This window comes from Dasypus novemcinctus, chromosome 7 (genome assembly GCF_030445035.2).
Source record: "Dasypus novemcinctus isolate mDasNov1 chromosome 7, mDasNov1.1.hap2, whole genome shotgun sequence".
NCBI classification, from domain to species: domain Eukaryota; kingdom Metazoa; phylum Chordata; class Mammalia; order Cingulata; family Dasypodidae; genus Dasypus; species Dasypus novemcinctus.
Genome location: NC_080679.1, coordinates 86,699,806 through 86,720,810, shown reverse-complemented (window position 1 = coordinate 86,720,810; position 21,005 = coordinate 86,699,806). Strand labels below are relative to the sequence as shown.

The window sequence follows — 21,005 nt, the reverse complement described above, 5'->3', positions numbered from 1 at the left end:
TATCACAGGGGAAGGAGAGATCCCTGTCTCCCTGACTTTTTTCCAGTTAGTATTGGAACCCTCTGGAGATTAGAATAGCTTGTAGAGTTGAGATGTGTTTATTATAACTGGACTCCAGTCTTTGCTCATTTGGGGATGTGTAGAGGTGAGTCCTTGCTGTTTCTAATGCTGAATTATTATTTTCAGACTAAAATGAAGGAGATAATTTTATACAGATTTAAAATATTCTCAGTGAATGAATGGAAAGCTTAATTATTATTGGGTGGTTGCCTGGGAGAAATCTCAACTCTCCACTACTTGTGTCATCAATATAGCTCACTGGTTACATGCAGGGATTTTGGGACCAACGAGCTTCGGTTTTGAATTCTGATTACCTACTAGTGTGTGACCTTGGACAAGTTATTTATTTAATCCCCAAGGTTCAGTTTCTTCATCTGTAAAATGGGAGTGATAATGCCTACCTTCCAGGACTATAGATAATACCCAATAAATGGTAGATCTTCATTTTATACTTGAACATCCCTTATGTTTTTGTTCCATTATTAAGCAGGAACTTGATATTTTGGAGTTAATAGGAATTCCATACTTTCCAAATGCACAGTTTAGATCTCTGGAATCCCAAATGAGAAAATGGCAGGGAATTTGAAAGACAAGAACCTAATTTAGGTACACTAACTGCTCAGACTCTGGTAACTGGAATCAGCCTGTTTCAATATTTTACCATTTCTACACTTCATACCTCAAGTTCATGTGTTTATTTTCCCTCCTAATACAGCTACCTATTTGTTTTGAGCATTCAAAGATATTTTAGTATTATTGTTCTATTATTTGGATCTATATTTCTCTGAACCCCCAATAGATAAAATAGAATGAAAATTCTCTAGATATTTGGTTAATGAACTAAAATGCTTCAAAACAAATGAGCTGCTTCTGTAACATATTGTGACAGTAAATATTAATGACTCTTTTGGCTGTGAAGATGTTAGAATGAGAAAAGGTATCAAATCTGCTATGCATACTACCTCCCTTTCTGCCCTTCCTGCAAATAAACCTCTGATATTTTTCTAGAATTATGTTAAAATGAAGATAAACCTAAATGACAGTAAGTTTACTAAGCATATAAAGAAATATAAAATATGTAACAACACATTGAGACTTAACTTTTATAAGAAAAAAACCTTAATCAATATGGTACAGAGTGAAGTCTCAACCAAATTACTATTATTCATATAAAATAATCACAGAGGTAATGAGAGAATAAAAGAGACACACGAAGTGAAATAGAGGGAGAAGTTACCAAGTTGCCAAGCAGTTTTATCTCAATTGCATCACAAGGATGAGTGAAATTTAACTTCAACAACCACTGCCATACTTATGTGAGTCTACAACTGGGTCCAAGTGCAACTACTTGTGCTAACTGTACAGTTTACAAATGCCTTCCTTGGCTTTCTGTCCATTGGGCATCTTTTGGTAGTTGCAGCTGTGTATAGCACATCTTGTAAATAGTACTTAGCGTGGAAATCGCTCTTTTCTTTTTCAGGGCTTTAAATGCCTTTTTAAAGATTTTATACATCTTTCCCCAATTTACAGCATAGAGAGAAGTGATTGCACCAAAATCTCACAGAGAATAGATTAAAGAATTATCTGTCTCTTCTGGCTGATTAATTGGGAACCACTATTTAGTTCAATGGGTTACCTTTATATTACCTGCAGAAGAAAAAGAGGACCAACAAATACCACCTAATTTGATGGTGTTAACATCAGAATTTGGCTGAGTAGAATTGTTTTCAGAATGCATGATTTATCTCGCAGTGTATACAAGTTCATGCAATATGCAGCCATATTATCATGGAAATCTATCTTTGTGGTTTTAAATTTTAAAAATGTCTTAAATGAAATTATTGATAAACCCATTCAAAACAATTTTAAAAGGAGCTTAGTAGAGATGAAAAATTTTTCCTAAATATTATTTTTTGAGCTTTTCCTTGGTGTTAGAAAAATATGTGTGCATATTGTTGCTTTTTGTAGAAACTAAAAAAAGCATAAAAGCTCACTAAATAGTAAAGAATGATTATTATTATGAAATAAAAAGATAAAATGGTAATAAATAAGATATAAAAAAAGGTGAGCCATTTTGCAATTGACAGAAGCATGGTATTTTGTTTTCTAGTCTAGGAGACATAATGAATGCTACCAGGACAAATCCCTACCTTACCCGTCCCCAGGCCATCTTGAAACTCAATTCCTTTATTGCGATTGAATGATATTTCCAATTCTTTTTGTCAGAATGTAACAGTAATGGAAGTCTACTTATTTAAGACCTTTATTTTTAATGGCTTTAGTCAGAATTGGCTTTATGTAAAATGACTTTTCCTCCGGAAATTCAATTATGTCAAATTTCTGGGAAGCTGATGAATATTATACAATTTTAAAGTTTTTTAAAAAAAGCTATGCACATTCATAGTTTATAAAACCTTTGCTATCTTCTTGTTTTGAAATAGAAGTAGGTTCCTTTATTAAGTTTTTAATTAAGTTTATTATTTAAAATTTAAATGATTAATTTGAAAAAAGTATACATAATTTTGCTTATATCTCAAGTGTTCTTTAGTAGGAATGTATATGCCAAGCTACTCTCTAAGCATAGTTAATATATACATTTTATAGATAAAATAAGGTATATCCAAAATTCAAATATTTTTCCTTCTCCAGATTTAAATGTACATAAAATGAAAATGTTAAAGTAACATAATTTAGGGCAATGGGCAACAAGACATCATGTTTAATTGACATTGACCAAAATATTTTCTCTATGGTAGTCCATATCATTGTGATAAATGGAGGAAAACATCTTCCAAATTCCATTAAAATTAAGAATCATAATAGTTCTTAGTTGAAAATCACTTCTTTTTGTTTATTTGTATTTATGTGTCTATTTTACCAAAATGTCCACCTACGAAGACATGAAATCCATATCCTGGACTTGCTCTTTGATCCCAATATGGCAACTGGATCTTGTATATCTAAAGAGCAGAATCATTCATGACACTACTGAAAAATGAATCTTCCAGGCCTTCACTTCAGATCTACCAAAAATGAACCTCAAGAATCTGTTAAAAGATCCACAGGTAAATTGATGTAATGGTACTAGAGTAGAAGCGCCAATCCAAATCAATCTTTGTCATGAATATATCTAATTTTTAATTTACTGAATCTCATTTTACATTCTCATACACACATATGTCCTTCTAGTTGCCCATGCATTTTCCAACTTGCAACTTCAAGTTCTTACATGCTTTCTGTACTTGGGATGACTAATAACTGCCTCAAACTTAACAAGGGCAAAACGGGAATTACTCCCCCAGAATACACCTTTATCTCCCTAGGTTTTCCCCAGCTGGATAAATGTATCACCATTGGTAAAATGTCCTTAAGCCAAAAAACAAAGAGTTTAAAATGAGAACAAACAAACAGCAAAATATCTGGGAGTAGTGGATGTGGTTTAAGCAATTGGTCTCCTGCTTGCCACATGGAAGGTCTGTGATTCAGTTCCTGGTGCCTCCTAAAGAAGAAAGCAAGCTGGTGCAATGGGCAGGTGCAGCAAGCTGACACAACAAGATGACACAACAAGAGACACAAGAAGAAAAATATAATAAGAGACACAGCAAAGCAGGGAGCAGATGTTCCCGGTGCCTCCTGAAGGGACAAGCAGGATGGTGAGCTGGTACAATGGGCAGGTGTGACAAGATGACACAACAAGAGACACAAGAGGAAAAACATAATGAGACACAGTAAAGCAGGAAAGGAGGTAGCTTAAGCGATTAGGCGCCTCCCTCCCACATCAGAGGCCTGGTTTCAGTTCCCAGTGCCTCCTAAAGAAATGAAGAAGATGAACAGACACAGGAAGTGCAAAACAGTGAAGAGGTGGGGAGAGATAAATAAAATAAATCTTATAAAAAAAATTATCTGGAAACCACCCTTGATTTTGCTCTTTCTCTTACTCCTCCATATATTAATAATTTTTTGGTCCATCAGCAAATCCTGACATCTTAACTCCAACATATATCTTAGATTTGTCTACTTCCCTTCATCTCTATTGCTACCATGTAGCCCAAGCCATTGCTTTGCTCCACCTGCCTTAATGCAGAGACTCTAAACTGGTTCCCCTGCATCCACCTTGACTATCCGGTTTGCAGCTATCAGCCTGTGCAATCTTTCAAAATATCAGTCAGGTGTCATTCCCACTCCAAAAGGTTCTCGCTGTAGCTGAAACAAACTCCAAATCCCATGGCTCTATGCGGTTTTGTCCCTGTCTCTGCATTCTTATATCCTAGCACTCCACCCTGAACTCATTGTGCTCCAACCTGGCTGCCACTGCCCTTCTGTCTGTTCTCTAATGTGCCAAGCTTGTTCTCAAACTGGGACATTTTCACTAGTGTTTCCTTCTGCTTAAAATGGTTTGCACTGAGATTTCATGAGGCAGGGTCCTCTGGTCAAGTCTCAACTAAAATGGCCATTCCTGACTGCTGACTGCCCAATTCAAATGAACCACCCTACCCCAGTCATTTTCTGTCACATCTGACTGCTTTGCTTTCATCATAGCACTTACACTTTTCTGAGATCATCTTGTCATTTATTTGTTGTTTATTGTCTGTTGTTTTTTTTCCCTCTATCTCCCATCCTTATTACTTCTTCCCCACTTCAAAAATGTAAGCTCCTGGAAAATAGAGACTTTGCCTTGTTTACTTCTGAATCTCCAAATCTAGAATAATACCTGTCACTTCGAAGGGTAGACAATATATATTTGATGAATGAATAAATATTATACTCCTAAGTGGTGATAATGCATAAGATAGGACTAAATCCTTTAACACTTCTGGGTTTCAATGGCCTCATCTATAAAATTGGAATAGTAGTACTTTAATTTCCTAGGCAGGGAACAGGATGATTTCTTATGGTTACATCTAGTTTCTAAGAGCTACATTAAGAGCCAGTATTAGGTTTTAATTTAGGGCTAATGCTTGTGCTATTGAGGCAGGCTAGTTTAGGAAAAGAGAAGACAAGTCTAAGACCTGGCAGAAAAACATGGCTGCGAAATATGTGGCCCTGGAACCCTGCCTGGAAACCCACTGAGGGAAAGACTGCCACCAAAAGTGCTGCCAGAAGAACCCCATGAGTATTTGGAACTCTTCTTATTGAGGGTCAAGGAAAAGCCCTGGATATCCTCAAGGGGCCTCATCATTGGGCCCCCTGGGGAACTGACAGGTGGGAAAATCAATCAGAACAGCAAACAGCTGGGGCCCCTCCCCCAAACATTAGTAAGGGGAGGAATAATTCATAGTTTGAAAGGTAACCACACAAGCCAGGTTTCACTCTCTCTGCCTAGAGGTGTAGAGAAAGAGCAGTTTGAAATTAGGTGCATAAATGGGTTATATTATGTACTATATGTCAAATTTTGGTGCATATTTTCATCCTTCTTTCCTATTTCTCGGTAAGCTCTGTTCTTTCCCCCCATTTCCCCAAAAATTCCTTTTACTGGCCTAACTAAACTGGCATGTTCTTAAATTCTTTTATGCGACATAGCCAAGAACCTGGAGGAATCCAACACTTCCCCGGCTTCATTATGTTCAGAATTTGTCAGAGTATTTTAAAACCTGGACTTGAAAATTTAAATGGTAGAAAAGCCTTAAACTTTCTTCTTTCCATCTTTAAGCTTCTCTATAAAAGCACAAGCCCTTCCATTTTTCCCCCTCCCGTAAGAGAGGAAACAGTGGCTAAAGCTTACCCCTCTAAAATATTTTGAATTCGACCCCGCCCCACATTCTTAGGGACCTCCAGTTGATTTGTCAATAATATTATTTCATCTGTGGCCCTTTCTTTTCAGACAACAAACATGATGGTGGGGTGGCGGTGGAAACAACTTTTTCCGTCACCATGAGCAACATTCTAATACTACCTTTGCTATTTTGCTTTATTACCAAGATTCTAATAAGAGGGATCCCCATTCATTTCCTATTAATTTCTGAAGCCACTTCAGTTTGGCATTGTGGCCAGTATCTCATTTAATTAATATCGATACATACCAAACTGACATACTTAGTGACTTATTTTCAGTTTTTGTCATTTGTTATGTCTGTACATTATCTGATATCCCTTTATTCTTGAAATTTGCCTTTATTTCCTATTGGCATGAGGTATGTAGAAGTCCTAGAATGCCTGGAGCAGTTGCCAACAACAACAAAATTTGTCCCATGTCCTATACAACTTTTCAATGTCCTGCCAGTCATTTGTATAGTTGAAAGACCAATTTATAATTATTGAGTCTTGAACCTGTGTTTTAAATATAAAGGGAAATTTACTTTTGCACATTTTAATATACATTTAGCCAGTAATGTAGCTACCATGTAAATTGAGGCATTATTGACTTTAGTTTGGACCTTTAGTAAGAGTTGTTCATTGTCTCAGAAAGGGTGTCTTCAGTGACAATAGGGCTTGCGGTGTTTGAGTCACTAATACAGCATGACGTTTTCAGTTTACTTGTAGCTATCACATTCAGCACTTCTACATGTTTATGTGTATTTAAATATATACATATGTGTATATATACCTATATACGTATATATAAACACATACACCCTACATATGTATATATTCAACCCTTATGCAAAAATGTCAAATATAAAGAAACTGCCACAATATTCAGTTGAATATTTAATTTATTGTTTAAATACAAACTTACTCATTATAACTTAGTACCAGAATCAAAGTACTTCATTATATCATATATGTAGACATGGCTCAAGAGTTTACATATTGAAATAGATTATTTTGTTATAAATATCATTTCTTTTATTTCTTTATAGGGAATTGTATTTGTGAAATTAGGTGCATAAATAGGTTATATTATGTATTTGATTTAATAATAGTAAAAGGGGGCATTACAAATATTTGTTATCAAAGGGAGGGTTCAGCTTGATAGATGCTGGGAACCAATACTCTATAGCTCCATGCCTTTATTGAGCTTCCACCCTAACTAAAATGGCCTTCTTAACATTTTCTACCTGGAAAGCTTTCATCAATAATCAAGAACTCCCCCTTCCATGCTCACATCGCCTTTTGTACGTGGTGATATGAAAGTAGTTACTAGACAGTATTCTAGCTGCTTATGTGCTGGTCTCTCCTTCCAGACTGTAAGGTCCCAGACGATGGGGTTTTGTCTGACTTTTCTCTGCAAACCCATTGCCTAGCACACTGACCGGCACACAGTAGGCCTTCAGTAAATATTTATAGAATGGATGGACTTGCCTGGGAAAAGGTCACCTTAATTCTTTCTGGAAATAAGAAAATGAATTAGGCCAAATCTTGTTAAGAAATGTTTAGAAAGTTCCCATGGAATCCTGATACACAAAACAGATAAAACCTGAGCTGCCTTTTTTGAAATGGGGATGGGTAGCTCTGAGACTTATCAGCTCGTCGCTTTTAACCTCTGACAGCCTCCGAGATTGTCTGGGACACCCTCCACGAAACTCCAGTTTGAAAACATTGGACAAGATGATCTCTTATCTGGTGACCTCTCGCTTGATGATTTTAGGATTTGATATTTAATTTTGGGTCAAAAAATCCTAAAGAGTTATTTCTTTTATAGTCACATGATGAAACTTCCCCAAATAACCCACTTTAATATAGAATATCTTTACTCTGGAAGCATTTCTTTTCTTTTTTATCAGAAACAAAAATGGATGTTGAACATCTGTAATACTCTTATGATGTCTTATTATACAATTTTAGGAAAATTTTATTAAGTATCACTATGCATGTACTGAAAATCCTGATTATAATATAGTTATTTAGCATAATTTATATATAAATGAGGTATCTTCATTGTCATTCTTGAGAAGATGTATGAAGCAGTCTAAATCTATCACAAATCTTGTTACTGTTAATAGCTGATCCAGGCAATATCTGAGTCCTTTTTGCCTTTCCAGAGCAACCCCATGCTCTTGTGCTTTGCAGCCCAAAAGATGTTAACAGAACATTCCTTTTCTGCTCCCCATTTATTCAGGATTTCTTTAATTTGCAACTAGCTAACCTGATAACTTCTATAAGATAATAAATACCCAATAAAGGTTTATTGAATAAATGTATAAATAAAATAATAATGGATTAATGTAATAATACATTAGTTTTTGAAAGAAGACTGCATTGGGAAACAGGGACTGTAACTCAAAGAGACGGGAAAGGAAAAAGAAGTAATATTTGACAAGCAATCATTATATACCTGGTAGTAGGCTTCATGCACTATGTCTCAGTTTTTAAAAATCAGAAAATGCTGCCTTTCACCATTTTATGAAAAAGTAGTGATGTCTTAAATGAGTTAAATAACTTGCCTAAATACCGTTAGTAAGTGGAACAGAAGAGACTCAAACCCGGGTCTGTCTGTCCAAAGTCATATTACATCATGAACAGAGAGAGGGACAGCTTTGGGAACATGAGCGGCATCTGTGAAATCATACAGGAGCAGAGCACCGCATTGCTTCTTCTGAGGTAAGCTTCCCCTTTCCCTTGGTGTTACATGATAAAGGCGAATCTGGACACCCCCTTTTCCCAAGAGTGCTTCATCTTATACAAACGTGAATAATATTTATTTTTCCCTTGTCTCATCTTCCTTGGAGGGAGGTTTGTCTGAAATATTTTTTGAATGCATTTTTGTTATTTTATGTGGCATAGTAACTGAAATTAAACCATCCAAGTACTGCATCCTTGAAATTTTATTTTAATGGCTACAGTTAACATATCCAAATAATTCCTGGTCTGACTGTTATTGATTAAATATCATAAGTATATTAACTTCCCCTAACAATCTTATTTGCTTATTCATTTCCTTACCCATTCATTCATTTCACTAAGCTGAAATTGAATTTGTTGTTGGTGTATATATTTTAAATTTTGAGCTAGTGAGATTTCACTTTATTGATTATCAATATGATCTTAATTCATATAATTACATGTGCCACTTATTGTAAAAACCTCATAAAGATGAGTCTTAAAGAATTATCTCCTTTTCCTGCCTTTTAGTTGAAACCCAAAGGTAGAAGAATCTAACATTATAAGGTCAACTAGTTTAACAGCTGCTGAACATTTTGAGTATTTTGCTAAGAATATTATCTCACTAGAGTCTGATTAGATCTCAAATCACTTGAGGGGGAAGATAATATTCTTACCACCCTTTTACAGATGAGAGAAGTAAGGTTTGAGGCTCCATCAAGTTTGTAGTGGAGTAACAGTGATAATCCAGGAAGAATAGCTTGCTCCATTGCCCTGCTCTTAACTGTCCCACAGTCTGACACACGTTTTAGAGGAGAGAGTTTACTTCTAAACCCATTGGCTATCCTTTGCAAAGGAAGGTTCTCGCATTAAAGTCTTAACTGGGCAGGGAGCAACTATGTGCAGAGGTGATTTTCGTGATTTGGTCTCCTCTTGCAAAAAGTATTTTATTTTTAAAAAATAAAAAATGGTGAGGGATGTCCTAATCAGAAAAGGGCAATGAATTTTAAAATTTAAACACATATATGAAGTTATCTTTCTCAATATACTCCCTTAGAAATACTTTCACAGCTCTGTAAATCCATTGTTGAATGCAGGAAACTTATTTACAATTAGTAAATTTACAATTACTAAAATTAGTAGCACTCTACTCAAGGTGGTTACATAAGTGAAGATCCTTTATTCTTAGAAATGTACATGGAAGTACTGTGTTTAAGGAGCATGATGCAGATACCTATTCTCAAATGTGCAGAAAATAGATAAATAGATAACAGATAGCTAGCTAGCTATATAGATAGATGCATAGATAGATGGATTGATGGATGGAGAGATAGAATGATGTGGCAAATGGGACAAAATGTTAAAATTGGCGGGTCAGGGGATTGGTGTATGTTGAAGTTTTCTATATGGGTTTTATATTATTTTTGTAATTGTCCTGTAGGCTCGAAATTATTTAAAAATAAAAAGTTGCAAGAAAAATAAATTAGTGGCAACTTAATAAAGGGGACTTTAGGGGATCTTAATTTCTTTTGGATCAAAGATCCCTTTGAGGATCTGATTAAAGTTATGACCCTCTAGCCAGAAAATGTACTATACATGTACTTTGCATATTTTCCTAAAGCTTCTGACTATAAAGTGACACACAGGAATCACACAGGAAGTATTTTCCAAACTGATTATTATTTAAGACAAAGAGTATTGTACAAGGCATTTCAGAAGGTGTCCCTGTCCACCTAATTTGGACAAAACCAAGTCTTTGCTATTTCAAACCATACTGATAGGTATAGAAACAAGAGAGATTGTGCTTGACAGTTTTACACTCAGGAAGTAACTATACAGAGATTTCATGTCCTGAGGATGTGCTGTGTGTGATGTAACACTTGTCTTAAAGTTCAATTTGTTGTTTGGAGGATGTACAGTCTTTGGTATCTCCTAGCAACAGTAGAAATAATTGTGAATTGTTTCCAAAGACATTTCATTCTATAACATTTCCAAATGAAAATTAGTTTCTTCTGTAAGTTATAGGAAATTTGTAAAGCAACCTTTCTGGCAGTTAAAACAAATTCACTTTTATAATTGCAAAATTTCAGAAAATAAGACTCATAAGCAGCTCTTACCTCATCAGAACCAGATCCAAAAATTAGCAAGTCAAAAGGAATTGCTGCAACCATGTCAATCAGGAACCAGCCTTTGAAGTAGTGTATTGCTATTTTGGCAGGATCACTTACCACCTCTTCATTTTGATTTACATATGTTGTTCTGAAGTTTATTAGAATATCTATGATAAACATAATATCCACAATCAAGTCTACCACATTCAAAGGACTACAGGAGTAGCCACATTCTCTTCTTTTCTGTTCTTCTCTGTCATTGAGGAGAAAGGCTGCAGAGTAGGGGGTGAATATAGCAGTGTATATGACCAACAGCAAAATAAGCCAATCCCAGACTGCTTTGAAAGGACTGTAGTGCAATATTGTAAACTTGTTTATGCGTGGCGTCTGCAGTTTATATTCCGGCAAGACATCTGCTCCTAAAGAGAGAACCTGAGTATAGAAAAGAAAATCATTCACTACATAAAAACGTCATTATTTAATCTGACAAACCTAAAAAATATTAAAGTAATTATACAGGAAAACTTATTAGAAAGGATTCATATAATTTTGAAGTATGTGCAAAAAACACACATTTAAAATCATATAATTCCCTATTATTTGTCCAAGCAAACCTCAATGGTGTTTATTGATAAATATGTTTTTCACTGAAAAATAATTATTGTCGTTGAGATACCAAAAAATGGTTATCGGTTCCTTTGGAACATACTATTACTCAGAAATATAAACACATGGCTGTTCTTAGAACATCATAAATCAGTTTTGATGCCTGAGTAATTTAGGTTTGAAACCTAAGAAAGGATTGGTTGTAATGAATAGAAGCAGTCTACTAGGATTCCCAGTCATATACTTTGCATATGCTTAATTTAGAATTAATTTTGATAAATTAAACCCAGCTTATTCAAATCTTTACTTAAGCAGAATTTTCACCTGTATTATGTTTTGAACATTGAAAAAGGTAAATGAGATTCAAATAAACACATATATATGTATTTTTTTTTCCTTAAGAACTTAGAGTATTTTATATTCTGGGAAAATATACTTTCACCCAAACTCCCCCATTCATATTTAAAGAATTGTGAAAGAAGAACAGTGAAAAGAGATGTTAAAAATATTGACCTGAAAATGTTGTAATGTTCTTAGCGACTAAACGATGCTTCAACTCTAAGATTTATTCTGTATTATAAGTCATGGGATAAACCAAAATATATTACCTTTTAGAGCCTTAGTTTCTCTGAAATCTGAGAGTTAAATATGAATTGTGGCCATATTAGGTAGATAAGTCCATGAGTTTGTGATTTTAGACTAAGTTTCAAAAACAAAGGTTAAAACATAAAGCTTATCTAGCTACTCAGTAAATGTAATTAGTCTTAATATATTGGTTTTAAAGAATTTAAAATGTTTCATGGCTCCACAAATGGCATAGGCATTTTTGAAGGGAGAGGTGGGTTGTAAGTATTATTCTATGAATATCTCATATTATATGCAGTGATTCTATTGCAAAGTTTATCTCACTGAGTGCATTTTCTTAGATTGGATTCTTCCAAACACAGTTATTATATTGCAGCTCTGCAGTTTGCAGATTACTTCAGGTAATTCCCTGAAGGTTAGTCTGAAAGTATTATTTCTGTGTTCTTGGTAATTATTTCCACATTGATTTAACTTAATCATCATCATAAATTATTATTTCAGGCAATTTTCAATTTTAAATCTTGTTTTTGTTGTAACATCTGAGACCTTATATTTTCCCTATCATAACCAGTTACCACTCCTGTTTTAAAAACAACTCCAGTGTTCAACAATCCCACATGAGGTACAAGATTTTTTTATATAACAAAAGATTTGGTTAAAACAGGCAAAGCTACTTTTAGATAACAGCTAATCTGATTTAACTGGCTTAAAAAAAATAGAAAAATTCCAACCCATTTATAATTGACCCTGAGCATATTTGAATCAATCAGTTCATGGAAGAAAAAAGGATTTATTTTAAGATACCATGAAAAATGACCGGACTTAATTATTAGCAAAACCGCCCTCCGCAAATAAAGTGACTTCTTTCCTTTTGAAACATTAAAAATCCTCAGAATCCAAGATGCGTGTATATATGAGTACACAACTCTCAAATTCAAGTAGAAGTACTGCTTTGTTTATCGGTCATTTGTTTAGTGCAGAAAACCAGTGTAGGACAATTGGAAGGAAATGGATCATCTCTTAAGGCATAGTCATGTAAATTCCCCTTCTCAAAAACCAGCAATAATCACTCAGTAGGTAGAAATTAAAATCCACAACCTTATTCTGGCTTTCAAAGTTATCTAGAGTTTAGGTCCATTCTGTCTTTCCAGAACACTCTCTTATTAGATTCCTCTAAGCCCATTGAGTCCTCTAGAGAAACAAGACACCACATTTGAGCTGCTGAGATCTTTCCAAATCTCTAAATACACAAATAATTTTCTCTCGTGAAAAAAGGGTAAGTGTCCATTCAGAGAGAACAAAGAAGTCATTTTTAAAGACTAATATTTGCCTGAGCTTGCTCACTGCTTAAGTGACATGCTTTTGAGACCAACTTTCTAAAGGGGGCAATTTGAATTTCTATTTTAGTAAAAGTACAGGTTAGAATGCATCAGGCACCTTGCAGCTGCTCCTGAATAGTGAAAACCATAGATGGAACCATTTCTATCCCACATGCACACACGTTCATTTAACATTTAGATAATCACTGTGCTCAGTGCTGGAGATACAAAAATTGGGAAGGCACTGTCCTGCCATCACAGAATTTATGGTCTGGTGTGAAAGACAGACCTGCAGGATAATGGGACACTGGAAAAGTCTACTAAGACCAATGCCTAGGGTTGGTAGTGGGGCTGATGAGACTCCAATGCTGATTTCTATTATTTTTATTTATAATGTTAGTTAAATATGTACAAATACAAAACTATAAACTTCTTATGTTCATAACTCTTAATAATACTAAAATTGAAACCAAATAAATTACAAAAATATTTACAAAACCAATGAATTGAAAGTATCACTGAAACCATGGACAGGCTAAAACCAGTTTGTGGTTGATGTCTTCTGTTCCTGAAACCTTTTCTTCTGAGCTTGTTTACTGAAGATCGTAACTTGAGCATGTTCAGAAAATAGTATCTTTTGTCCTTTAGACAAGACACCAGGAACAGAGATCTCCTCCCTTAGAACCAAGATTATGAGGAAGGATGACATTGGAAGCAGATCAATAAAAGGGGATCTGGCCTAAAATCCACTCCACCACCTTCAGAGAACTCTAAAATTAATGAATTGGACTATGCCAAGTCAAACCTCCCGACTTCTGTCCCCGCATCTCACCTCCTATTCCCATAAAACCTCCCCTAGTGCTTAGATCAGGAAGCTAGATTTGAGCCTTGTCTCCTGTCTCCATGCTGGTCAACATTGCATTAAAGCTCTTTCTTTTCTCAAAATCCTGATGTCGTAGTATTGGCCTCTGTGAGCATCAGGCAGCAAGCCCTTGCTTGGTAACGTCATTAATAATTCAATATTTGACATTTTTATAGGTAAAATGATTGAACATTGGCAATTTTGTATGGTTAATTAGAGAAAGTGTTTTTTATATTCTAACTACAAAAAATGTTTTGCAAAAGTTGTTGTCAAAATAATAATAATTTTTTAAAAACCCTCAAAGATTCAATTGCTATTTCAGGATAATCTAACCCAATTTTAATGTAAACTGCTCTTACCAGGCTTTGCATGCCACTTTAAGTGGTGTTACTTGAGAACTCTGTAAAGGTGTTTTTTGTTTTGTTTTTAATTCCAACATATTAGTTCTATAAATTAATTTTTCTAGACTTTGTTTCCTATAAAGGTTTTTGTTTACTTGAAGTTAAGTTTGGCTTTGGGGTATTGCTGAATTCTGCATTAATTGATTATTAAACCAAATTCTTTCTGGAACCGGAATCAGAAAGATAGTTCATTGCTGATATTTCAACACATCTGCTGATAAATAAACATTGTGGTTTGGTATGTACAACTATGGAGTGTGTTTTGACAATGTATTTATAGTAATTGTTATAGAACCAAATGCTATGGTATAAGTCCTTTTGAGTTTGCATTATATGCATGTGTTATATAATCACTCAATTCTCTCAACACTTTTACTAGCTAAATTATTTTTAAAACTTTTATTTGTACAACCTGCTTTAACAACATGAGGTCTCATTTTAAATCCAAATGTAATTCTGGGCACTGAAGTCAGGTGGGTGGCAGTGCTCTGTTATTAGAGATTCATCTTACTGATTCAGAAATATATTGTTTTAAGTTTTCATCAAGATAAAGCAAATTTTAAGATTTTTTTGAAGTGAACCCATGGCCCTTTGAGAATATTTCTTTCCATGGACATCAGTTTGAGAATTGTTAAAGATTACTAGGCAGGAAAACCAAGAGGCTATGTCTAGTTTTAAATAGATGCATCTGGCAGTGGGATGGAAGAGGAACTAAAAAGGAGCAGGACCAGGGACTTAGAGACCAATTAGGACTTTGGTTCTCCCAGAGAGAGAGGATGAAAGCCTGCACTAGAGACCAGGTGATGGAGATGGAAAGGAGAGAACACATTTGAGAAATAAATGTATCTCAGAGCATAGGGATGAGGAATAAATGGAGAGACATTTTTTTCTTTATGGTTCCAATAATAATGAGTCTTATTAGAGTCAACCATAGTAACATAAATCTCTGGAGGCTCAACCAACTTTGGTATAAGGGAAAAAGCATTAGAATTTAAATGTGACAATCTGGGTTTGAATCCCAGGTACAATTTTTCTGGCAGACCACAATCTCTCTGTATCGCTGTTGTATTGATCTGTGTAAATATGGACAGTAATATTTACCCTACTTATCTAGGCAGAGTTACTGTATCATATGAGATAATTTACTTGAAAGTATCTGATAAAATGTGAAACATGAATATGTGCATTATTTCCATTATTCTATAGAATATTAGAGTTACCTGTTTAAATTCTGATTTAAACAAACCAATTGTAACAAAAATATTTATCAGTCAATTAGGGAGATTTGAACACTGACTGGATATTGATACTATTAAGGAATTGTTTTGTCTATTGCTTGTAACAAACTAAGCCAAACACAGTGGCTTAAGGTGTTATGGGTTGGGAATTTAGGCAGGGCTTGGCTGGATGATTATTCTGCTTCACATGGTGTCAAACAGCGTCACTCAGGGAAATGCAGTGGATTGCTGGATTTGTGTGGAGAATGCAAAAGACTTCACTCACATGTCTGGCATCTTGATGGGCAGAGCTACAAGGCTGGGCTCAACCGAGACACTGGAATGGCTATGTCTCTCTCTCATACAGTTCATTTTCATAGGACTTCTCCAGATGGTCTCCTCAAAGGGTAGCTAGATTTTTTATGTGGAAACTCAGTACTTCCAAGAGAGAAGCAGAAATGTCTAGTCATCTCAAAGTCCATGTCTGGAAGTAGCACAGCATCTCTTTGTCAAATTCTATTGGTCAAAGCAGTTGCAGACCAATCCACATTCAAGGAAGTGGAGAAATAGTCTCCACCTCTTGATGGGGGAAAGGCATGTGTGTTTAGGAAGGGACTAATCAATTGTGACCATCCTGGCGCAACTTCTCACAGGAATTATTGTTTTTTGGTGTGATAAATGCATTGTAGTTGTGTTTTTAAAAAAATAGTTCTGCCTTTTAGGACTACATAGTGAAATAATTATGCATGAACTGCTATCCTATTTGGGGTTTGCTTCAAACAGAGTGAGGTGAAGGAAGAAAGGAAAGTTCTGGTTATATGCAACAACATTGTGTGTTGTTGTAACTAGGTGATGGGGAAATACTATTTTCTCTACTTTTATATGTTTTAAATTTTTCACAATAAAGACTTAAAAAAAGAATGATAGAATCTAAGCTGCTAATCTCTAAGATATCTGAGGAGACTGAAAGTCACTTCCAGATGGAAGCAAACAAGCAAAAACTTTAGTCTGCAAATACCACAGGGACTCACCCTCATCAGAACTGAGTTGGCAAGTGTGGATTCTTGATTACACAGTAGAAGGTTTACTTTTCTTTCTGCACATCTAATTCTTATTGTGTAGACCTTTCCTCCACACAAACTATAAACAATTGCAGCTTTGCCTAGTCTTGAATTGTTTGCCATTAGATTTCCATCAAATTGGTGGCTGAGTCAAATTACATTATAAGAAGAAAGTCAAAGGATATGCTAAGTCTGCAGATATCTATTTCTGAGTATACTTAGCTACACTGACTCATCAAGTTAGATTAAAATTCAGCCACATTATGGAGACTCATCAGGTTAGGCCTTTTACTGAGATACTTTTACTTTGTTAGAGTTTCATGTTAAACTTTCAAGCTTCCATTCTGGATTGATATAAGACGTATGTTTCTTCACTTTTCTTTTTCCACAAAATTGCCACTAAATGCAATGTTTATGTTGTTTAAGGTCCTTTTTGTAAAAATTTTCACATGTATTTCTTTTGGAATTCATTTCTAGAAAAAAAATTGATCTCTCTTGAGGAACCAAAAGGTTACTTCTGAATCTTTTTTCCCCCAATCTGACAATAAGAGTCATTTCATTAATTATAGTTTCTTTTGGTAGGAATATATATCAGTTTAGAATTTTAGTATGCTTACATATACTCAATTTATATTGTTTTAATTGCTCTACCTCTGTTTTAATGGTTTAAATGCATATATCCTTAATCACCTCATAACTCTTTGGAAATAGACAGGATAAATATGCATTCATACATTATCTTAAAAAGCTAAAATTAACCACAACAGTGCTTTGGAGGTATTTTGTTGGAAATGAAATATTACATAGGTAAATATTTGTTTTAACAACATGAAAAGGATTCTGGGAGCGAGCAATGATTAAAAAGAAAAAAGTTGCTGCACAGTCCATTATGTTTCCTTAAAAGAGCCAACTTCTCCCACACATTTGAGAAATAACATACTTTAGAAAGATAAAACGTGATTAATTGAACTATTATAAGTATTTTCTTTTAAGCAAGAAAGAAAAGGGGAAAAAATCCTCACTGTATAAAAAAGGGAAACTCCATGGTCTCCAGCACGACATTTCTATTTTCTCTTTTTTCAAACCACCAATTAAATGTACAGTTTAATACAGCCTAAAATATGGTTTTCTTTACCAAATAGTTTTTCTTCTTGCTAGCACATTGCTATTTGTTTAACCTCTAACAGTTAAGTGTTATATAAAACCAAAATCTTTATACGAACAGCACTATTTATTCAATGAAGATCTACTGTGAAAATTTTGTGCGAACACCAGGATTAATAACTACTCTTCTCTTTTGAGAAGTGCAATAGGGAACGATTAAGCCTTCCAAAAGATTATACAGTTCTTTTGGCAGCCGTTAAACGCCATGCTGAGGTGTTGGTAGAGACTGCTCATCTGTTATTTATCCTTTACTTGGGACTTGCACTTAACTAATAGGCTAGCTGTATTTTTATCTCTCAGAAAGAGTAGTCAGTAACAAAATGAATCAGAGAGATTATATAGCAGCAGAAAAGATTTAGACTCCCTTGCTTATTAGCATATGATTTGAGAAATAGAGCAAAGCCTGAGTAATTATTGAAACAGGCAGTCCCAGTGATTATTATCCAGACATTCAAATCAAGAGGTAAAAAGAATCAGACAATAAATCAAATATGTCAAATAGGAAGTTGTTTTTACTAAATAGAATATTAAAATTAGGCAGTAGAGATACCAGTAACATGAAAAATTCACTGCAGCATTCTGTGTTCAAATAATTTTCTAAGGCTTAGATTAAAATAGACAGTCGTGTGTGTGTCTCTGTCGGATTGAGTGGAGTTGATGATATGATTAATGAAGTCATCTAAGTACAGCTAAATGTTCATTTAGTGTTTTTTTTTTTTTTACTGTTGTGTATGTGTTACATATGCTGTCTTAGTTTGTCAGGTATGCTATGACAAATTCCACACAATGGGTTGGCTTAAATGACAAGAATTTTTTGTCTATGGTTTGGAAGGGTGGAAGTCCAAAATCAAGATTTTCTCCTAGAGTTAGTAGCGTTTGGGGAATGTAGTCCTCTATCACAAGGCAATTGCTTTCTCCTTGGGTGTGCTCTTCTGGTTCTGCTGACTTCAGTGTCTTTTGATTTCTGGCTTCTACTTCTTCTTATGTCTGTGCTGAAGTTTCCTCTCTATACAGCCTCCAGCCATATGGATTAAGGCCCACCCTGAATCAGTTTGACCACATTTTAACTAATCTTCACATCTTCAGTGGTCCTATTTAGAGATGGGGTCATACCCTCAGGAATACAGATTAAGACTTGAACAATTCTTTTGTGGGGGCATGATTCAATCCTAAACTATGCTAACAGGAAAAATATCTCCTTAAATATATGTGACTCTTTGAAAGAAATAGGTTGGATAATATCTTAAACATTTAGTATAATCATAAATTGATCCCTCCAGAGTCATAAACTCTTGACTTCCAAGCCAATGCCTTAAGTTTGGCTTTGTAACTCCTCCCTCAACCCCTGTACCAGGCTGAAATGAGGGGCTTATAGTATTACCTGATGGCTGATATCAGATATTCTCTGGCCTAGTGCCTACTTCCCTGCCTTACTGTCTTCTGTTTCCTTTCACAAGGAAACTGTACATATGAACTCTACTCTTCATTTCTTTTATATTTGATTTTAGATTGATCTAATTCCTTCAAAAATGTAATTCAGGAGGAGTACTTAACACACCAGTTCATAACTAAGCTTCCTACAGATGTTTGTTCAGAGCACAGATGAGTAAGGACCAGGCTTAGAGAAGGAAGAGGGAAATAAAAGGTTCAGTGAGTGCATATTGAGGTAGAGATGCCAGGGGACATACAGGAAGAGGTATCTGTGCAGACAGAAGGTCTGCATTACAGCTCTGGAGGTGGTAGGAGCTAGAGATTCCACCCTGCAGAGAAAATGGCTGAAGTTCTTGAAAGCGGATTAATTTTCCAAGAAAGTATAAAGAGAGAAGGAGATAAAAATATATATTGGGAAATAACTAAAGTAAGCAGTGGAGAAAAGTCTTAGCCAGTATTCCTGGGTCTTAGTACAGTACCAAGTATACAGATAGGCCCCCCTAATAGTTGTTGAATGGGCATGTTTGTAGGTTAAAGAACAAGAGGTATTGGAGATGGCAAGACAAAAAATTCATAAGAAAAAGGATTGTGATAGAGAGAGCTGCCATGCAGTGAAATTTGTTGTTTTCCCACCCATGGGATAGATCTGAAGCTGGAACGGGTCTGCCTAGCCAGATATTATATATCCCAGTCCTCTTTGCAACTAGATATGGCCATGTGTCTGCTGAATAGTGCTTTGTGGACAAAGCTTTTAAGAAATAGTTTTGTCACATGTTCTCTCTCTTCCTTCCACTGTATGAAGCAGATAAATCCAAGGCCTCATATTCTTATGATCTAAGGGAGGATGGACCTTCAAAATGGAGGAAATGTGGATCACCAATTATCAAGAAGAGAATGTCTCTCATTGTATAAGGATACTAGTTTTCACTCTTGCTTCAGCAAGAAATAAGCTTTGGGAATAAGCCACTGAGATAACAAACACTGGAAGTTTATTAGTTCCAGTAGCTAACATCACCCTAATACAAGGATCTTTGATGAGACAAAGACCCTAAACAGGCTGGAGAGAAAGCATCAAGTCCAAAGCTCAGGTCAGCCTTTCTACTGCTCTCCACCGCCGTTTAGATTAATTAAATCACATAGCTCATATTAATGATGCATTACATGTCAATGTGTAGCAGAACAATAAAGCTACATCTAAGTCCAACAAATTCATGTAGATATCAAAGAATCAGATTACCCATCAATTCGGTGAGATTTGAAAGAGTGATGTAAATAGGGGTAAAGAAGCACAAAAGAACAGAGAGTTTATGCTCACTTTGCTCAACCAGGCTCTTTCTGCCCCTGTATCCCCAGAACCATGACCAACAAACTACAGGGAAACATAAAAGATGATCCTTTGCAGGATGATTGCTTTTTCCCACACCTTCCCTAGGTGACAAAGACTGGATTCCCTGGCGCATCTGCCATCATGGATGTCTGGGAAGGGAGCTCTCCTCCTTAGTGTCCTCTATCAGCCTACTTTGCTCCTTGCTCTTTTTTCTTGAATATGGTGAATGGGATGATGTTGCGACTCCTGAAAAGACCCTTACTAGCTTATCAGTGTTGTTTTTTGGAGAAAAAGATAGTTAACATTGTCTTTTATGTTAGTTACCAGGCCAGGCATTGAATTACAGGATACAAGTTTCTCATCAGCTCTTTGAGATAAGC

General features: G+C 35.3%; 1 protein-coding gene across 7 annotated transcripts in view; it reads right to left on the bottom strand.

Moving 5' to 3' along the window:
• The window catches only part of KCNH7 (potassium voltage-gated channel subfamily H member 7), a 489,931-nt gene that overhangs the window by 66,073 nt on the left and 402,853 nt on the right, over positions 1-21,005 (bottom strand). For all 7 annotated transcript variants that reach the window (XM_058300742.1, XM_058300741.2, XM_004464399.3 and 4 more), the window contains one exon: positions 10,659-11,084. In XM_058300742.1, the coding sequence (XP_058156725.1) occupies positions 10,659-11,084 (426 nt within the window). The remainder of the gene's footprint in view (positions 1-10,658; positions 11,085-21,005) is intronic.